The sequence below is a fragment of the Phaethon aethereus genome (genome assembly GCF_964289735.1).
Source record: "Phaethon aethereus genome assembly, chromosome: 4".
In the NCBI taxonomy this organism is placed as follows: Eukaryota; Metazoa; Chordata; class Aves; order Phaethontiformes; family Phaethontidae; genus Phaethon; species Phaethon aethereus.
In genome coordinates, this window is record NC_138578.1 from 33,754,574 (window position 1) to 33,777,145 (window position 22,572).

Below are 22,572 nucleotides of genomic sequence, written 5' to 3' on the forward strand. Positions count from 1 at the left end.
TATAATGATAGTGAACTACTGAAAACGACCTATAAAAAAATCATGAACATTGGATACCAGTTTTATTACCTCTGTAGATGATAAGCACGTTAATTAAACTAATATCATAAAGAAGAATAATCAAACTAAAGCTAAACCAGAACATAATCCTTTAAGGATGTTGCCAGGATAGAGAATCACAAAGGAAATAAACTCATAAAAAATAGGTCTATTGGCAATTATCAGTCTTCAGGTTAAGAAAACCCCTACCCTCCTCTGATAAACTGGGCAGTTTACCATTAACATGTGTCTCTGTTTTTTTTTCCTTTTACTTTTTCTCTACCACTGGTCAATATCAGGAAGGAGCGCTGAGCTATGAAGACCTTCAGAACACAGATCTATTGTTCTTCTTGGACATTTGTTGCAAAGGGAAATATTAAAAAGTAAAGAAAATACTGGATGGATGTTGGTGCACTCTGATGGGTTCAAAGAAGTTTTGTTTTCCTCCTTGTTCTCACTAGTTTTGTTCTTGTTTTGCCTTTCACACTACTTGTCCATGTTATTTTACTGGTCAGATCACTCAAATCACATCTAGGAGTTCCATAACAAGGACATTTTTAAAGGTTTTACTACTTAAGTTACTGTTGACCTCACACCTGTACTGTTTTAAAAAGATTTGAAAATTTACTTCTCTAGCAATACAAGAGCAGATATAAGCAATGTATGTACTCCAATTTTATTTAAATTTCTGTAAGAGGCTATTATTATTATTTTACCAAGTAGTTTATTCCCACAAATTAAATCGCTAATTTTCAAAAGATGCCTGTGAAGTGGCTAACACAGAATTTGTGGCTCAAATTTGAAAGGTAAACAGTACCTGCTGTTCAACTCCTATTTGATTGACATCAAGCTTGCAAACCCTCAAGCACTGTAGGAATTTAACAGAAAATGGGATGAACCACCTCATACACAGAGCTGCTAATAAAGATGTGGCACACAACTTTGTCAAAGACTTTCCAGAATAGTACTAGTACTAGTATTCCAGAATAGCACTGCCAATACAAGGACAAAACTGCCTTCTTAAAAATATGCTATCTTTAATTTGGCCGTATTTATACAAATTTGCTTGGTAGATTATTTTGAATGAGAATGGGGAAGGACTGTATCCCAACAGAACATGGAGTAAATAATGGTTTCCATATTATTTTTAGTTAGGTTCTTTCACTATCACTATCATTCACGTATCACCTTCTCCCAAATAAATTAAACACAGTTCCAGCTACACGCAATGACCTCTATTCAAAACACATGTTCTTAACTCCATACTACCAAGAAAGAATTCTTGTATTAAATGCAATTTAATACAGTATCTCAATCAATTTATTGATTTTTCAAACCAGCTTGCAAGCGAAACTCCAATTTTTGTGTAATTCATGGAAGCTATTTGTTCTCAGAACATAATTAAATATGAGCAATGTTATTTGTAAAACTTTTCTTTCTGAGGCTTGGATCATCTATCTGACACACTCGATGCAATGACCAGCTCCTGTAGCAAAAAAGGGTCTCTTGGTCTGAGGCACCAATGGAAGTCCTGCCAACATTGTCTCTCTAACTCCAAGGACATCTGCACAGTAGTCATCACCAACACCACCAGTCTCAGTGTATCCAGGTATTTTGGAACAGAAGTTATGCTGTTTCATTAGTTTATACATTTGCTACGTATCTAAATTCACACACCTAATCAACCATTTTATACTACTCACTCCTCACATATTAACAGATCTGTAAGTCCATGGGAGCATTTTCCCAACGTGAAAAAAAAATTATAAGATTATTAACAGTCATCCCATTTAGGTCAACTGTGGGGTTATGTTTTTGTTTGCTTTTGCAATGGGTTTATGTGGCAAGTTGTTGGCAGAGGAGGGCTGCAGGGTAGCCTCTGTGAGAAGAGTTCAGGGGCTGCCTTGTGCCAGACATAGATGCTTCCAGCCAGCTCCATAATGGACCCATTGTTGTGGGGGGTCCACAAATGACACAGTGAGTATCCAGTAAAGGTGGTGGCACCTCTGTGAAGACATATTTAACATGGGGCAAAACACCTGAGTGCAGAGGAGTGAAGGAAAAAAAGGTGAGAAAAAGCCCTGTGAACACCGAAGTCAGTGCAGAAGAAGGGAGAGGAGATGCTCCAAGCATGCTGCGGCCTGTGGAGAGCACTGCATCAGAGCAGGTGGATATGCCCTGAAGGAACTGCGGCCCATTGGAGAAGCCCACACTGCAGCAGTTCCTGGAGCACAGTCAGCCCCTCGGTTCCAGATCCCAGTTAAAAAACAGGAAAGAGCAAATGACACAAAGTGATAGACCTGCCTTGAGTTCATTGGGATACTCTCATCACTTCCAAAGAGTCCCTAAATAACATTACCTGTGGCTTCAGATCATCTTACATTTAGTTTCGCAATTCAGAGAGCTTCTCACATAAAAACAATATGCTCAATTCTGTCCAGTTACCACAATGATGAAAAATTCCTGGATTTATTTTGCTATACACATATATGAAACAGTCTTTATTAGGCAACTAACCAGTTAGCTACTGTTTCTCTAGTAAGCACCTTCTAGCATCAGGGAACAGTTCCACAAACCTTCAAGAAAATTGCGACACTGGGAGTATGAGTAGATACATAACAACATGAAGCGCCGACTGATCATTGTTAGTCTCAGGATTTTTATTCATGTTCTACAATTCCTTGAGTTTTTTCAGGGTACCTGGATGCTTGCAAAACACACAGAATCTTAAAAGCTGATTCTACTGGAGCCAGAGAGGACCACTGAACTGGTCCTTTTGCAAACTTCCACTCTAACCAGCAAAACTTGTCTTTCTTCATGTTGTCTTTATTTCTGCAATGCCTGAAATTTGGCAATTCTTAGGCATTCTCTTTGAAGAATTTATTCATAACCTAACAGGGCTCCTGTAGGAGATTTGTCTCCATTTTAATCTTTTCTCCTCAATCATGTAACAGACTGGAAGATGAAATATAGATGTACACAGATGCACAAATATATATTCACATGGACACTTCATAATGCTTGCACATTGGGAAGCACACGTGTCTGATGTCTGCACTTAAAATTGTTTCATGTACTTAAGGTATGAAGATCCTACTGCCTCTATCATCTATTCCTCTCATGCAGTTGTGCTTTCCTCATTCTTCACTCAAAACACATTATGTCAGTGAGGGTGTTGGCATTTCTCTCTAAACATTCAATAGTATGTATGCACCATTACACAATATAGATCAAGCCATCCCATTTTTATTATCAAATACAAAGCTATCACTTAATTTCATCATGATAGTTAGCATTAGCAGCACCACCAAGTTTTTCCTGGATGTTTTTAGATGAATAAAAATCTCCCTGAAAGTAATGAAGCTGGTACTGAATATAAAGTTGTAATATGGTATCTAATTCATGTGCTTTCAACTTCAGCATGATTTAATACGTACACACACAGAAATATATCTTTGCAAGTTTCTTTGCAGTGCATTTGCTAGTAACCAAACAGAACTTTTTTGTTCTTTTATTGCTGGTATCCAGTAGATTCTGTTTTCAATTTAACGCCTTTTTGTACACTACAAAAAAAAGTATTACTATTCCCCAAATCTCATTTATAATCCTTTCCCTTTGTGCTCCTTCCTTTTGTTTTATCATTAATGTTAATATTCTGTTGACTCTTAAGAACTAGAAACTTCCATTACTAAAAATGAATAAATGAATACTAAAAGAGCACTATATTGAAATGAAGGCAGAGTACACAGCCCGGATATAGTTCTCACTGCACTTCTATTGAGAAAGTACTAGTAATAGGTCAGGGATAGAAATGGTATTTTCTTTTTCTATTACTCGTATAACATAGGTCAGATATTGTATGCTTTTTCCTCCTAAGCTCTTTCAGCTTTAACACTGATATAAAAGCATACTGAAAATTTTAAACCATAATCTAAATGAACAAATAGTGTACATATACCTAAAAAACACTGGATAACACTGGGTAAACTCAGTTCCAGAAGACAAACCACTGATCTCCTAACAATTTAAGGACAACAAAATTTCTGGCCCTTTCACCATGCACACCGTACCTATTCCCACAAACAGCCTCCATGGTTATGTTTCAAATTACTTTAGAGAGCTGTTGTAAACATTATAAGCTATAGGAATTCTTCATTGGCCCAAATGCATATTAAGGTACAGCAAAATAATTTATGTGCCAGTATTCACACTGCTTTGCATGTTTTCATATTGAAATTGCTTCAGAAGACTAATTTTCTAAAAAAGCACTGACAAATGAGAAAAAATCTCCTTTCAATTTGAGCAGGATGTAACCTTTCTGCCTCTCTACCCCATCCCAGGCTTTTTGAGACTTTCTGACTGCTTTTAACTGTTAAAATCACTCTTGTTCCTTCTCATCCTCTCAATATTTACCACAGAATATTTGCTTTAGCTGTAAAATTTTTGCACCTGTGTTAATTTTAAATCCAGTGACTCAATTTCTACTTCTTCCTCCCTCATGCTGTATCAAACAGCGTTGCACTCACACATTCGGAAATCCCTGGAGGAAAGCGCAGAAAGCAAACTCAGGTTATCTGGTAGCAATTGCAAAGCATCAAATGGAGAAAGAACAATGTGTGCTAGTTAAAATAACAAACCTCTGCATTTGTTAAATGTCAATGCTCAGAATGAGGACAAAGTATTTTGCCAATACTGTTTTACCATTGTAAATCCAGTTAACACGGTGTTGCCATTGCATGGAACAAGACACAGGCTTTGGATTAAGCTAACAACATGGGCATCAAGGTTTGTTGTTGTCTGGCCTGCCTGGCTCTTTGCTTTAGCTCTTAAAGAGCAGTTATCTATTGACCAGGTTACTATTACCTTTTTTGCACTAGTTGTTGTTCAACTTTTTGACAGTTGCATGGCATAACACCTTGTATTGGTCTTATGTGGCAAGGTTTTGGTAGCGGGCGCATGCAGGGGTGCCTTTGTCAGTTTTGTATGTTTGTATCTTACAGATACCAGTAACAAGCACTTACTCTGTGAAGAATGACCTTCCAATACTGAGTAATCCAAATAATTACAGGCACTGGGTGACACCAGAGACTCCAGGACTATGAACAACTCAGCAACGGTCAGTTACTCACCATCAAAGGAAAGAAACCCTTGGAGCATGGTAAAACCTCTTGTGAGGATAACAGATACGTCGTGTGAACTTGGAATCAGTGATGAAAAGCAAGGCAGACAACATGTTAACAAACGTATCAGTGAGATCCCAACTGGATTCCAGAATGAGGAGAAAGAAATCATCAACATTAACATCAGACTCCTGCGAATGAGTTATGATACCATATTTATTGCAGTGCTACCACTCCCACAACTGACCTGAAGCCATTGACCTTCACAAGAGAGGCTGTGCAAGAGTGAGCAATACATCAAAGAAAGGAGCAGGTACTAGGAACTTTATGTGCATTTAATTTTTGACTGTTTGAACTAGATGTGCTAGTATCACTTTAACTGGAATAATAATAAAAAATAACCTTTGATCAGACCGTTAAGACTTTAATTAGACTAACACTAATTATATAAGTTCTAAGATATAATATATTATGTAAGTTCTAAGAACATTAAGTTCTTGTCTATGCATATAAAGCGTGGGCTTTGCCCACACTGATTGTGTCTCCTTGAAGTCTGAATATTACATGACAATCATGACTTTTTTCCAGACCATTCGAGTGCTATGTGAGCAAAAAAACAAACCTGAGTAATATCTTATTGGCTCATATCATTTTGTAAAGTTATTGAGAAATTAAAATAAAGCAAAGGAATTGAAACAAAGGTATTGGAAATGGTGGGTAATTTACAGGGAAAGTTAAAATCCCAACTCTTGCGCTCTTCACCCCCAAAGTCAAAGGGCTTGTTCAGACTTGCACTGAAATGACAGCTGCTAGCAACACCTCTATCAGGCAACAGGTTTAGAAATACACCACCTGTTTGAGTATTTTAAGTGTCCTTTCATAGACTTAGAAGTAACAGGTAAAAAGGTTGTTCATTTAGGAAGTGAAACTAGTTTCCTTCTCATTGGAATCCTGAAATTATTTTTTTCTTCCACTCTTCTTCATCTTTCATTGACCTACACAGTACTTTCCACTACTCTCTCCATTGACAATATGTGTTTCTTTAAGCAAAGCATCACAATATCGAAATGTTCTCTCTATCCTCTTCCAGATGACAACATCCTAAATGGACTGAAAATATTACCATAATAAAGACGGTGATGAAAAAAGAAAGCATGACAGACAGCAAGAGGTAGACATTTCTGTGCAGAAAGGACTTTCTAGTACCAAGGAAGAGAAGGAAGAATGGCAACAGATGAAGGTCAACAAGTAAGACGAAGTTCGAAAGGATAATATGCCCATGCTCATTTCTGTTGTTTCTTTAAATTATGTATTTGCTACATAACTGGTTTTTCAAGATACTTCCAACAAATACAATAAGAACTATGCAATCGTACATGGCCTGTGTAATTATACACGACACTGACCGAAAGGGAAAGAGAGGATGCTTAAGATGGCTGTTATGAACAGAAGAACAGATGATATAAGATTGATAAACAATAACACCATGTTAAGTGGTACAGAATCAGCCAACATAATGCAACTTCACCTGTGAAGAAGGCTCATTCACTTTAAAGACTTGATGGCTTTTATTTTCAGTTCAGATCCACTTAATCACTGGTGAAATGTTATTTTTAAATTAGTAGTATGTCCTCAGTTTGAAATTAAAGCCAGAGGTGCTAAACAGGTGCTCCAGTAGAATAACTGGTATTATTATATACTATGAGGCCTGATCAAAACGGCATAGTAAAAAGATTCAAGTATCATCTCTTGGTGGTAAGAAAAGGTATTAGCAGGAAAGGTTTAAGAATACTGCTGGCACAAGCACCTTCTTATCTTACCTGGTAAGGGTGGGTGTAGAGTACATCCTCAGGGGAATGAAAGAAATTCTGGGTAAGGGAACACTGAAGCAGCTAATAGTGGTGACAGTGTTTGTGATGAACTCTCCAGTTTGCTTCTGATTTCTTGCTTGATAAAGCCATAAACCAGGTATTACGCCCCTGCCCCCCTCTCTGCTTTGGACAACAACAGCTATCCACTCAATCAGCACAGTGATGTCCAGCAAACACAATATTCACTTTGCTTACATGTATCGGTGCTGTCTTAGTAACGTCTCAAAGAAGCTGAAATATGTGGAAAGTAAGATAAAACGTACAGTAAAGCTATGATTCTAATCGACTCAAAAATCAGAGTGTATGTTTTTAGGAACAGCTCTATTTCCTGCGATAAAGCTGGGTAAATTCTGACATTGTAAAAACTTAGCAAATCTCCTGCAGAAACGTCTCTTGAATCACACATGAAAATTACATACATTAATTACGAACATTCATCATATAAGGCACATATTGAAAGGTGCTGACCCTGTATTCACAATTGGTGCAAAAGTATTATTACTGGAGACAAAAAAAATACAGGTTTTAAAAAACTAATAATTCCCTTAAATGTCTATATCTTGAAGATGTATTTTTTCAGTCTCAGAGACAAGCATCACTGAAGTATTTTCTTATTTGTAGTGAATCACCAATGGATGATTAATTGCACAAAATGGTAAGAATAATTGAGTTTTATTTCAGATAACTTTCTGATAGCTTACTAATAATTTATTCATAGATATATTTAATAATGAAGATATTACTGCCAAAAAAGTCATGTTTGACTGTTGATAATACAAATATTATATTAAGTAGTAGCACTTTGCCAGTAAGGGTAACTTGCAGCTCATTTCATATACAGCAGTATTTAATTAAATCCGTAAGTGCGGGATGTCCAGATGTTGTTTTTTAATTTAATAATGATGGAACCAATGAGATGCGGATAGGTTTGTAAACTAAGCCTTCAGAACATGGAGAATTCCACAGGGCCTTTAAAAAAAGGAAAAAAAAAAAAGAAAGAAAAGAAATGAAATGAAATCTTAAAGATGCATGGTTTGATGGCAACACAAAGTTAAATGAAAAATGATAATTTCTGCTGTATGCAGTCATGCAGGCAGCATGTAATAATAAAGCTTCTTTCATACCAACGATCAGCGTAACAAGGAATTAAGTGACAATGCATATAAAAACAGAAATATGACTCGTCAGCTTGTGCACAACACAGTTATGTACAACAGATGCCACGTTTGTACAGGAAAAAGTTCAGCAGAATGTGCTGGTTTATGCTAATAGATGGAATCTACATGCAACATGCACACAACATGAAAACATTTCCACATTATGATAAATCTGTGTAAGCTTGATCATTAAGCAGCACTCACTCTAAACATACTAACGTGACAAATAACATACACATTGCTTTATAATACAGTGGTTATCCATGCCTCGTTTCTGAATTTTGCTTGTTGATCTTTTCTTCAAGGTGAATCCAAGTCTTTATAATTTTTAAGAAAATATACTCAAAGCCTATTGCAAAACATTGGTATGTTTGAGAATTTCTGATTGTTACTGAATGCACTTTACTAAATTCTCAGTTCATTCTTTTGAACAAAATTCAAAAGATTCCAGTGCTGCTGTTATATTCCAAAACCATTCTCTGGCCTTACAAATAGGACACTGCTAGTATTCACCATAATGCATGAACAGAGTCAGCAAGGTATAATCTAGTGGGACAAGGATGGCTTTTTAATTTCAATGAAGTAAAAACTATTGAAAGGTCTTGCTTCTCAGTGTCCTACTTCTTTCTATCATCAGCATATCAGGTCAGAGTGGATGTAGTAAAAACATGCTATTGATTCTAAGGATAACTACTCATTTAATTAATACTTAGAAATGTCATGAACTGCCTGGTAGCAGCTATATGACAGAAACAATGTAACTATAACATGCTGAAAATATGCTACTGCAATAACATTTTGGTAAGTCATGATCACTTCCAAGTACTACACAGAAATTAAAGTAAAAATAAGAAATGAGACAAAATGTCTAGATGGATATGCTTAAGTGAAAAAGTAAACTTCTGGAGAACTCTAAGGAGAAGACCGTAATGGAGCTAAAGCAGAAAAAGCAGGAAAAGCACTACCTTCAAAAAAAGAATTTCTAGGATGAGTAAGTAGTAGTAACTAAACAACCTCCTATCCTTCTTCCCCACTCCAAGACACCTAAGCAAAAGTTTGTGACAGTAAGTCTGGTCAGTATTTCTAAGTATCTCATATTTTTATTGCACTTTAAAAGCAAGATAGCAACAGCATAACTGCAGATACAAAGAGAGAAGTTGAGAGAGAAATATAGAATAAGTAGAAAGATGGAAAACTTAACAAGCAACAAAAACATTGCACTGTTATTGCAGAGCATATTACAAGAAAACAATACGTTTAAAGATACAGAGACTACAGTGTTATTAAGTTCTGGTCTATGAGGAAACTCGGCTATTATATCATCAAGCCACATATTAATACAAATATTTAAACAGCACGCAGTGTATTTACACAAGCATCCAGAAACCAATTGGCATTCCACAAATCAAAACTGCAGATCATTGATACTAATTGAGAACCACTAGAAAATGTAAATTTTACTGTTGTTTATGCCTAGAGACGGCAAAATTAAATGCATAATACCTGTTGACAAACAACCACAGAATTAAAGGGATTAGCGGAAGCCTGTCATTTCCACACGGCAAGTCGCAGTTTGTGTCCCAGAACCCAGTCACTTCTGAAGTTCGTTTGTGTGACACCTGTATCGCTTCTTGTATAGCACCACAGACACCAAACCTTCAGCACAAGCAAGCATCCACGGGCAAGTTCAGCACTGGTAACTTGAACTGTTTATCCCTGTAGTGAGCAGTACTAGGTGAAACCATTCACGTTCACGACTTTGTGGCTAAACGGAATTCAAACAGCAAGTACCTAGGAGTTTGATGGTGAGGCAGTACGTTTGATAAGGGTTGGTGGGAGGCAATCATTAAAACCAAAAAAGTTTCAGCATAATATTTCACTATTAATGGATGAAAAGTTTGACAGAAATTGTAGGAGTAGGACATCCTAAAACACACACAGATTTTGAAATTATATACTAAAAAAAGGAAATTGGACATGACAAGAAGAGAAAATGATTGCTAGAGGAAGTTGTGGGAAAGAAATTAGCGTGCCAAGAACACCTCGCATATTGAGATATGAATAGGTACACAGAAGTACAAGCAAAACAAAGACTGAAATGGTTAAAGGTTTATTTGGTTTCTAAAGGTACTTACTTTTTTAAAAATAATTTTACATTGAAGAAAGGTATATTATGCACGAGTTTGCATTATTTCACTGTATACATTAGAAAACAAACTCAGAGAGTTTAAGGTTGCATGGTAGTATAGGTGTTTAAGAGTCAGTGACTACTTGTGTATCACCCAGCCTTGTTGTAAAGGCAATGCTGGTGATCACTGAAGAAAGGTGTTTTTTTGTTTGTAGCTACATAAATGAAACAGTAAGCAGACTGGGAATAATACTACACAAGTTTGTTGTCTGAAACTCCAGGAGTGTAATACGAAATGTAAGGACCACTAAACTGGAAAAGATTCTCATTAAATGGGGAATGAGTTAAGGACCGGTCCAAAGCTGTTTACATCAGCTTTACTTTCACTATGAAAGACAAGTAACAAACAGAATAGTAGTTCTGAGATGTGAAACCTATACTCTCAGCACAAGGCAAACACAGACATTGTAGAAATCATGTCAGAATCATGTCAGGAATTTCTACTCTTTGTAGAATAAAATTAAGTACAAATTCTTTTAATCTAAAGGCTAATAAAGATTGACAAAGTGGTGCTGAGTCAGACTTCTTTTGGTGACAGAACTGTACTGTGATTGTTTAAATCTGCTTTCTAGACACATTTTAATGAAAACTCATTAGCAATGGCACATGCTGCAGAGAGTTTGTGTGATGCCTACATGATACTGTGGACTATCTATTTAACTAGCAGCCATTACTAGAGTTGTATTGTTTTTGTAATCAGTTGCAATGCTACTTGACTGTATCTATTCATCTTCTGCTCTTTTAGTAACCTGATCAACATGGAAGAAATTATTCCTTGATCTCTCAATAAAATAAGGCTTTGTAAACAAAGGAAGGTGAAGGAGGTTAAATTGGCATTGATTATTTAAAACACATGAATCATTTATTATTTAGCAGTCTCCCACATCAATCTGTTGCACACATGGCTCTTTCTGTAAGACTCCCAGCATGTTTTAAATGATTCTCAATACACATATGGGAAAACAGAATAAATTTAGGACTATATCATAAGGTGGAGATCCCTTGACATTTTGCATTAGAAAGCAATTAGCTTTCTAAGAAACCTGTATCACTTTCTAATGTCTTCCCTTGAATACGCACGGCAGCTGGCTTGATATTTTACCTTCAATTTAGTCAAGTGGCAAACCAGTCATGTTAATCACTTAAGGAAACTATATCATTTCTCATCATGGAAGACCTTTTTCCTCCTTATCAAAACTTATTTTAAACTTTATGTTTTAATTTCATAATTAAGTTTTGTATTAGATCGTTTTAACATAGGAAAGAGATTAAGCAGTGTTCTTTCCAGTTCAAACAGTTCTTTATGAGAAACATTATCTTTACTGCTACAGACTTTAGTTTCCACTTGCTTGCAAATACAATACTCTGAAGCAATTTCAGTTGAAAAAACTCAGTGTGGTGCATGGGAGAAAACAGAGAAATCTATCAGAAGTATTATGCGTCAACTTACAGGTAGTGCAGGTGATTGCATGATCCAAACTTTGCTGGTCATCTTGATAGCCAGAATCTGACTGTAATTATGTTATATCCGCTAACATAAAATACACTATATGAACTTCCATTCTGCTAACCTCTCAACTACTTACTCAAAACACTCAGTCAACACTGTTTAAACTTTTTCAGAGCAGCTCCACAGAGACAAGAACATTTCTTCCCTTTGAAACATTGCACTTCTTCCTTCTTCACCCATTTCCTTCCTAAATATAGACTAGCCTGTAGCCTTTTTTCATTACAGTACACCCTATGGACAAAAGGATTAATTCCTTATCTAAGTCAAAGTCAGAACTTCCATTTACTTTTAACAATGCATTTAAATGAACTCCAAGGCTAAAGAATAGTCTTTCAACTACTGGAGACATTGTCCAGAAACCAAACAAAACAGAACACTGCTTACTTTTTGGGGCTAACCTGTCTCAGTTTTTTTTTCACTGCAAAACAGGCAACTATTAAATTTACAGAGTGAAACAATACAATATAAACCAAACTATTCACAGAAGCACTAGCTTAAGTATTTCTGAAATACTACATTCTGAAGTGTATATCAATATTTGTATAACATGGATGAAATAACACTACGCAAATTCCTGATAACACTTTTATCCGACTATTGTTAACTTCTAAAGTTGCATTAAGAAGAAATAAAATAGGTAACTTTTTTTGATTTTGTTTTTAATTACAGCAGCAAATCTGTGGTGATGATGGAATTAACTTAAATTTTCTGCTTACTTGTTAAACCAGGTATGTTAAGTATTCAATGTATGCTATTCTCAGAATGTGTGACTAGTAGGGTGAAAATTATATCTTGCATTCTCAAACCTGTTTAGTGTTTTTCTATTTTATCTAATTTCACATTAGCACAATATTTTTGTAATTATACCACTTACGCACATCCTGAATAAAATGATGTACAGACACCATTTGCCAGGGTTACAACTTGCTCTTTAAAATCTCATGTCACAACAAAGAATACAAATGTAATTGCCACTTGGTTTCAACAGAAACACAGTGGAACCTATTATTACCTGCAATAGTTATCTTTTGAAGAAAAGCTGCACAATCTAATAAGTGATCAAAAATTTTTTAACAATATCACAAAAAGCGTTAACACTATTAATTTGCACATTCTTCTTCACTGAAATCCCTTCATGATGATCATAGTAAGCATGTGTTATTCCTGTAGACAGTTCAACTCTCTCTGTAATCAATTCCTTGTAATGTAATTTTCACAAGTACTCTGCACAAGATAAATACAGGTGAATGTGTTGTTCCATACAAAAACATTCCACATTTCCTTTTGTTCTTGCATTGCATCATCCTATATAAGAAAATATATAACTGCAGCCATGACATGGTAGAGGCAATTTACCAGGGAAGGTGGAAAAATGTGTTTCATTAATGTTGAAGAGAATGCTGCTAATGAAAACAATTTTTTTAAAAATTTTTTTAAAATGACTGTTGTTATTATTATCTTTAATACTCAGATCTCAGCCAGAATACTGTATCTGTTTGGGGGAGGGGGTTCTAATTTTATTGAAGAATCGGCAATCATCTACTTCACTGACAGAACACCTCCCCCCACCAAACTCCAAGGGAACACAGACTGGAAAAAGGGCGGGGGGGTGGGGCGGGGAAGAATCCGTTAACAGCATGGATCTCTGCAGCATGAGATACGACATATTTGATTTGGGAGTGAACAACCAAATGCATAAATCACATCTGTTCAAAAAAAACTGCAAACAAAACCAAACCAGTCAAACAAACCAAAAAAGCAAACCAACCCTACAAATTGCATATTCTCATTTTTAGTGGAAGACTTTTATTTAACATCTAAGATGTAATAAAGTAGCTGTTAAGGATAATTAGTCCCAGAAGAAAGGGATATAGCATTGCAACATACAAAAATGCTTTCAAGTATTTTTTAATATTATGGGATTTTCAACATTAATATATATACACCTCACAATGTCAGTAAATTCCAACAAACATTATTTCACAAACACAGTAGAACTTAAGGGATAATATTTGGCAGCCCACAAACAAGAAATGAGTGCAGATAGGTACACTGAGTAAAGTACTGACTTATTTGCCCTAAATAAAAAAAAAATACTCAAAAGAAAAAAAAAGGCAAAAATACAGATGTTGAGTAATACATAGAGAAATAATTATTGTAAATACATTTTTGTCCAAAGTATTTTACTTAAAAAAAAAAAAAGTACTTCTCGCTTCAAAAAGCTTAAAAGACAGCCTCAAAAAACACCAAAGTGTAGTTTGCTTCAAGAACTTGTCAGATTAAAAAGTGAAATTTTTATGTTTCTATTTTCAGAAGACTACCCAAAGACTTAGAAGACAAAATTTTAATGCTCCACTGATATAAAACATACTGAAAGGAAGGTTTCCAAACCTGCTTTAATTCCAGGGTTCTTTTCATAAATTTGAAACAGCATGTTGATATACACCAATGCAGAACCACAGCCTTATTTTGCAGAACAGTCTTTCGCAAGAAGTATTGTTATATTTTGTTCAAATCACAGAATAAAACTGTGCTAAGTATTCCACATTGTGGCATTCTTAATCAAAGATTATTCAACAAGGCTCATATAAATAAGTGAATCTCTTACACATATTCAACCAATGTCCCACAGACAGAACTCCTTCACTTAAAAAAACTGGGAGAAAAAATATATTTCTACAGTTAAAGACTCTTCCTTGATTGTATTCTTGCATGAGGATACATACTATCAATTCACCTTCTAGCAGAAATTCTGACAGATGCTTTTCAGGAAACAGAATTTTAACATCACTTGGCAAAATTGTATTTATTCCATTATCTTCCAAAATTCAAATACTGTTTGGACAGCATATGGCGATTATAAACATAATAACCTCATTAAATCATCAGTAAGTGTGTAAATGAATACTGAAAAAAAAATTACAATCCACTAATATATATCTTCCACATTCACTTATGCTAATTCTCAGCTCTTTGTAAAGCATAAAACTAATAGGGCACTGGTATGCTGGCAAGTAGTTGTAATTGTCTTCTTATGTTTCAGAAGATATTTTAAAATCATTGAAGAGCAAAGGATGAATGGTGTTCCAGCAAATCTCACTAAGTCAATGTATGGACACAAAACAGCAGAAGCAAACAAGCTGACCGAAGTCTGAACACCCACAAAGATGATAAAAAATACTGCTTGATACAGCTACTTACATCATGGCCTACGAGTTCTGTCTGCGTGGATTTATCTGCTTGAGAAGCATGAGCCTTCTGAAAGCACTGAGCCTTTTCCTGTAAAACAAAAAAATCCTAGGTGAGTCACGTTTTTCCTCACTGGGCTTTACAGCTACAAATACATAGACAAGTTCAAAACTCATGCATGGACAGCTGTTCAGAAGCAGAATTATTATGGCACTATTCTCACTGTTATTTCCTTTTATTAACTTATCTTCCTCTTAAACAGACGGTGGATTCAGAAAGTCCAACTATGTGGTACAGCTGGGCCCACAAGAGGATGTCACTGAAGTGTGATGCAAAGCAATCTTCTTCCAGAGCACATACAAGTACAAAGCACCTAGCAGCAGCAGTGGTGCTTCCAAACACTAGCACCATTCAACAGCAAAGAAACAGGTTTTTTTTCTTTTATTTTTTTTAAAACATGCAAACTCCACCACAGATCACAACACTGAGATGACTTCCCCCCTGCCTGATGTAAATGCATTAGCAAAGCCTAAACATTTCTTGGGTATTGTAGTGATTTCTGCTTTTTCCCACCCTTGTCCCTCTGTACCTCAGTCATTTTTGGAAGTGTGGCATGGAATCTCTGGGACAGGCTTGAGCAAAGAAATTTGTGTGTTTTGACACAATTAGGTTTCACCAGAAAAAAAAGCATTTTGATATTTCATTTGAAACTCATCACTAAGCGGAAAATTTAATCCTCATCAAGCCCTTACATATACCATATTATTTTCTACAAGAAGGTATACAATGGAACAACTGTAAATACGTGGGATAAGGCAGGAACAGGCACACAGGAGGGGAAGGTTCCATGACCATAGAACACAAAGTCTTTTACTGCACTGATTTCTGTTTTCCTATCGTACCAATTCAGTTTTCTTTTTCAGCTATATTCCATACAAAATACGTATCATTGACTCAAATTCCTCAAGACCTACAGAAGTACATTTTAATGTTACTGACACATACCTATTACAGTAAATCAGAATTTGTGTACATTGAATTTCAAGTTAATTGAATCTCAAATTGAACGAATCTCAGTTTTTAGTGAAATAAAGCCATAGAAATATTATTTTCAGCTATTGTCTGAGTTGTGTTTTCCTTCATAAGTATCTCATCTATATACTTTACAAATGGAATGTTATTCATTTCAAGGCAAGATGCAGATCACTATGTTAAGTGAATTTTGGCCAAAAGCATGTAAACAGCAGGAAGACAATAATACCTAAATGACCCTATCTCCAGTATTTCAACTCTTCAAATAAGGAGGGGCACGGAATTCAAACTGATCACTCCTATGAGACAACTTGTGCCCAAACTTGCTGATGTAACTACCAAGTTAAAATGGAATTCATAGCAAAGGTAATCTCATTTCTGACAAAAAAAGCTTCATCTTCTCAAGGTTTGAATTTACTAGTCCACTGCGCACAGCATTTTTACACGTTTAGAAAACAGACATTGATATATATCTGCTTTCTTATTTAGATAATAACATTTTACTGCTCAGAAGCTCCATAAATTTTCTAGTTACAAACCCAGACATTCACAGAGACTGAACGTTCAAGTAACATTATGACTGGACCAAAACAAGTATTAAAATGTGTATCTGATCAAATTTAACATTTGCATACCTTCTCTGTGGATTCACAAATAAATATTTTGAAGTAACTGGGTGGGGGAGAAAAAACAACAGAAGAAATCAAAGCCTTCATTAAGGCAACCTATTAATTGTGAAAGCTAGGAAGCTTGGAATAATCAAATCCATTTCTTTCTGTGAGCTGCTCGTTTAACTGTGTATATGTAGTGATACCCATTTTTAACATATCCAAGTTCTGACTCCACACTATCATCTCTACCAGAAGATGAAGTTAAAGACGTCCATGTTGACAAGTAGCATCTTGTCTTTACTCTACAAAAAGAGTACTTACAATTGTGTTGATGCAAAACAAGCTTCATAATATGAACTATTTTCAAAATTATTCAATATAATAAGAATACAGTGTATTTTACCTTACTTCCAGTGATGCAGCAGAAGTCTGCAACAAGTTTAAAATCACAGAGATAAAAATTTTCCATGCAGTAATGTAGATAACTTACAGTTTGTCACAAAAAGCATCCTACTGGGAAGAGGCTACTCACACTTAATAGTCATTCAACTTCATCTCAGTTATGTTTCCCTAACTTGTACTACTTTGTTTCTAGAATTCTTGTTGCTGGAGTAAAGTAGCTGTTGCACGAGACATACCTTTGTTTATGAAATAATTTTAGCAATGTTGAAGTTATTAGATATCAAAAACCACTCTAAAATGTTCTTTCCAATATAAAAACACTTCTTAAAATGATAAGATGATACTTTAAAGATAATTTCATGCTGCATTGACTATATCAATAGACAGACTTTATAACAAACTAATGTGGCAAAATGCTGCAAAAAAATTGCTACACTTGAATGTGAATTTTACATCTATAAAGTACAGCATACTATACAAAGAAAGCTACATGAAAAACTTCAGTGTTACTATTTCTGTGGAAGTGTAGCAGATCTTCACACAAAAATACATATTAATCCTACTCTACACCAAAAAAAGTATAAACTGACACTTTATTTTACTACATAATAAACTACTGTAAATATTTGGCAACATTTGCCAGATATTTACAACAATGCCTGCTTTTGGCCTTAAATTTACTGTTCCTATCCATGTACAGCACAACATTTCAGACACAGATCCCAGCTCCCAGCTCCAACCAAAAACTCTCTGCAGGGAGGACATGTTTACAGTGAACAAAGATTGTTTGCAGGAGATTTGTACCTTTGCCCAAATACTTTCTTTTCAAAATCTTACTAAGAATAGTCACTTTAAAAGAATTATGTCCAGGTATCAATTAATTTTACTTTTGCAAATGTGTTACCTAGTATGCTGTTTGATATGTCTGAGTCCGCATAGTTACTTCGGTCTTTGGCATTGGAACAGACAACCACCCAGCAGCGCTGCTACAAATGCAACAGCCTATGGGACTAAGGAAGAGGCAGTCTGAAAAGGAAGACAAACCTTTCTATTTACTTTTTATTAGGTTAACTAACACAAATGGAAAGACTGAAAAACTTCCAGGTGCCCAGGTACTGGAAAAGGACTTTTGGAACTAAAAACCTGTCCCTTTTTCTCAACTGTAGTAAATCAGCCAAATAAAAGATCTTTACAAACCAAGTAGCACTTTAACATTAATTCATAACAAATTAATAAGTTACCTGGATGTGTATTTCCATAGCAGCCTTCAATTGCCATCACAATACTCCTAGAGACAGTTACTATTATAAAGTAACACTTTAACGCAATTTTTCAAGTACTGAAACTTCCTTGAGACCTTCCTGCCATTTTAAAACACCAAAGCTACCTTCTTTCAGAAGCTTCCTCCTGAAATTGAATAATTAGTGACTTTTTCCATACGTGACCCAGTCTTCATATTACTAACTGCATATGCTACACCCTATCACCTTCTCCGCAACTACCAAAAAAGCTTCCAGAAGCTTTTTCGTAAGTTTATGACGAAATGTAAGGATTTTGAGAAAAACAAAAGGCAGTATAGGGTGCTTCCTTAATGCCCCCATTTTCCTTTTGAGACATTTCATAGAATCACAGAAGGTTAAGTTGTCCCATCCTTCTGCTTTGTGCTCTTTCACTGCGTGTATCTGAAAGGAGTTGGCTCCACCTTCTCTCTAAGATATGAGGTAGTAGAAAGACTGCAAATAGGTCCTTCCTTATCCTTCTTCTTTTCAGGGTAAACAAAACAGGTGCTCTTGCCTCTCTAAAGACCAAGAAATTTAAAATATTTTTAGCATCAAACAAATTACTTCTAGGTGACTTTTTAAAGATAGAGCAAAAGTGAACATTTTTCTTACCATTCTCTGTGTTGTTATTCCCTTTTATTAAAATAAATAGCATTAAGAGTACACTTGCAAGGTGACAGGGACAAGAGAATGAAAAATTCTCACTCCCTGGGTTCATCCTAATTAGTGAAAAGGAAAGAAGAGCTGTTGGCAACTTTTAAGTTTGATAACTCATAGAAACATTGACAGCAACTTTCATCACAACCCCTCCCTCTCACATATGTGGGTGTGCAAGACAGTGTATGTGTTGGGGGGAGAGAAATAGTATGCAGAAGGACATTTTCTCCATCATTTGCAGTTGCTTAAATTACTGAGTTTACTATCTGAAGCATTTCAACAGCGTTAGTGAAAAGCAATAGACCATGATCAATAAAGCTATTCCTTCACAGAGGAATAACTTCACATGTACTTTATCTCAAACTACCTCTACTACAAGAGTGTAATTGTTTATATACTTTTTTTTTTTATTACTATGTTTGTAATAAGTCACCAAGAGGTGCTGAAATAGGAAGAAAACAGGCATCAGCTGACCACATGCATGTAAAACCATTACAGACAAAATAGATAAGTTAAATATAACATAAAACAGTAAGTGAAAAATGGTCTTAGTCTTCACCACAGAAAGACAGCTACTAGACAAAAAGTAGAGTCAGTTACTACTACCAGACTACTTATATTTAGGAAGTAAGTATAGCTTAATACATCTTGAAGCATATGACTGGCTTTTTACAGCATTCCTTCTCTGAAAAGAAAAGCGTTATAACAATTTTCATAGCTTTGACTGTGAACAGCTCAAAGTTATTTTTTGTGACCGTTCTCTTATCCAGTTTCTTATCAGTGACAGCACGGTGACCACTTGTGGTGCTTTCCTTAACTGCAAATGCCAAACCGAAAATGCTTGAAAATTACCTTGAACGGTCATACTAAATCAAACAGCAAAATCTACCATTCCAGCTGTTTTGGAGGAATCAGAATCCTGTTAGCCAGTATGGCTGTGGCTTTTGTCACTAAGGAATCTATTTTGTCTAGTTCATAACATATTAAAGATATTTTTTGTCCTAACAGCTGTTTCACCTTCAGTCTTACTTAGATTAAAAAAATCTTACAACTTAAATTTTTGCCTTCAAATCTCCTCATACTCAAAAGACTCAACCTCTCTATCATACAGTATGTACAGATTATTGTACAAGTTTATGAAGACAAAACTGTTTTATTTGGGTTTTCTCTTGGCATACATCCAAAACAGCCTACAATTGTCAGCATCAGCACTGCAGTCAGATGTACAAACTTGTATGCGATTGTTTCCCTTGCTTCAGGCATTTACCCCACTATGAATAATAACTTATGTTTGCCACAGATCTGGGGTAGACAAGCTTTTCTTCAGAAGAATTATAAAAAAGCAAAGTCTTTTAATTCTGCTGTGTTTTGGGATTAAACTTAATCAACAGCAGCAGTTAGGCAGTGAGAGCAAAGGGATAACAAATAGCACAAAAAACTGCTCTCCAGCATCTATTCTACCTAATTTACAGACAACAATAAGCTACAGAATTGACCATATGACAGCTATTTCCATAGAAACTGAGTCCCTATTGGTTTGAGTCTCAGCTTGGGAAGAAAACATAACATATACAGCATAGCTCTAGTGATCAGCTGCAGTACAGCTGAATCACACCACACTTGAAAACACTTTGTGAAGCCCAGCAAAAAGCCCAGCTGTCCCTCTTGAGAACAGGATAAGAAAGCAGCTACAGTATGGCTCAACACTCAACAGATAAAGGATGCTAAAAAGCCAAAACAAATTTAGAGGCATTACTCTGGAGTAAATGGGCAAATGGGTGGCAAATGGGTGCGATCATCCCCAAGGGGACTAGCCCATCGTTCATGAGAAAAACAAGGGAGAACTTGGTGGGAATGCACCTAAATATGCACAAATAGAGGTTTCATTGAGGGTTATACTTCTGTCAAAACACTGTAAATGACAAAGACCAAAACAACACAGAATTTCAGTGAACATTTCATAGTTTTCACATAAGACTCTTACATGAACCAAAACAGTTTTCAGTTATTAAATTATAATTTTTTTGTAAAACACAAAGGCAAAGTCCTATGCATATGGTAAGTATGGTATCTGGAATGAAAGAAGACGTCCCTTCTGCTTTGACTTCCATCAGAACACAGTATCCAGGTGTGAATCAAGAAAGACTAAGACAAGCCTGTCTCCAAGCAGTCTGCAATACTTTAATAATCTTTATTATTTTTTATATATATAAGTATATATATAAATATATATATTTATTATTAATACTTTACTGCCAACTCTGAATACATTTGATGAAAAGATCCAACTTCTAAAAGTGTAGTCACTTCATAATAGCTCTTTGAAGATGAACAGTATTTAGGAAGATTTCAAATCTTAGTAGAATTACCAGCCCCACTGTAGTCATGCCAGCAAGCCTTACTCACAGTAATGCAAAGGTTTTCTACATCCTAGCCAGAGAGGGTTATTACTATCATTTTTTAAAAAGTTTTTAAATCCTTATAATCTCAAGTATTTTTTTAAACTTTCCATCCCTAAACTCTACAAGAGAAAAACTCTTCTGTTTTGCTGAATGCTGTACGACCTCACCAATAAAAAGACAACTCCAAGCTTTGAGAGCATAGGCTATCTAATCAGAAAAAGAAAACACACAAAAAAAGTGAATCTCCTTGTCAACTGAGCTGACGAATGCCAGCGACAGGAAAGAGCCTCAAAAACTGTATCTTCTGACTCCCATTTATTTGACTGGACTATGCTGCATCCTAAACATTACCCATTACAACTTGTGTATGTACTGCAGAATTAAAACTAAATGTTTACAGGGACATGACACTACCACAGAGTTTCAGGATAAGCATTTTGAAAACATACCTGAGCTTTCAACTTTATTTTTCAAAAGCGTCTTTGGAAGATGCTTTAAGATACAACATTAACCAGTGGCAGATACCTGTTTATGCTGTATTAAAAAAATAACATTGCATTTCTTCGATCAGGGGAACTTCTTTTAAAAATAAATGTATCATGATTAATTATTTCCTGTTTTATCTGTTGCGTCAACAGAAAGGAAAAGACTCCATTTCCAGGTGGTATTACAATTTAGAATTAATATTTTAAAGCAATATCTGGTTATTGTTTACTACTATCATTCACTGATTCAGTAAAGCTGTATAACAACTAGTCTTTTCCTTACTGATTATGTTTCCCATAATAAATCAATGCTACCTTAAGACACAAATTTATGTACATACATCACTGAAAGTATAGAGGAACTTTTCCTAGTCATCACATCTCTAAAATAAAAAAATTACAAGTCACACATTCATATGTGGCCCAGATGTGGTCATGCATGCTTTGACTAATGCAGTACAATAAAAACAACTTATATGGTCACACTCTATTAATATGGCCATAACAAGTGATGTCAGTCTTAACTGCCCCCCCGCCAACAATAACCCCCCAAACCTGAGAAAGTTACTGAAAGGGAAGAAAAAACAAGAAGTATTGCAGTCATAAAAACCTTTAAAAGGCTAACACAT

General features: G+C 35.5%; 1 protein-coding gene across 1 annotated transcript in view; it reads right to left on the reverse strand.

The window, feature by feature from the left end:
• Nucleotides 1-22,572, reverse strand: part of CCSER1 (coiled-coil serine rich protein 1) — a gene marked incomplete at its 3' end in the record, with an annotated part of 640,571 nt that overhangs the window by 251,890 nt on the left and 366,109 nt on the right. The window contains exon 8 of the mRNA XM_081999116.1: nucleotides 15,087-15,164. Within this exon, the coding sequence (XP_081855242.1) occupies nucleotides 15,087-15,164 (78 nt within the window). The remainder of the gene's footprint in view (nucleotides 1-15,086; nucleotides 15,165-22,572) is intronic.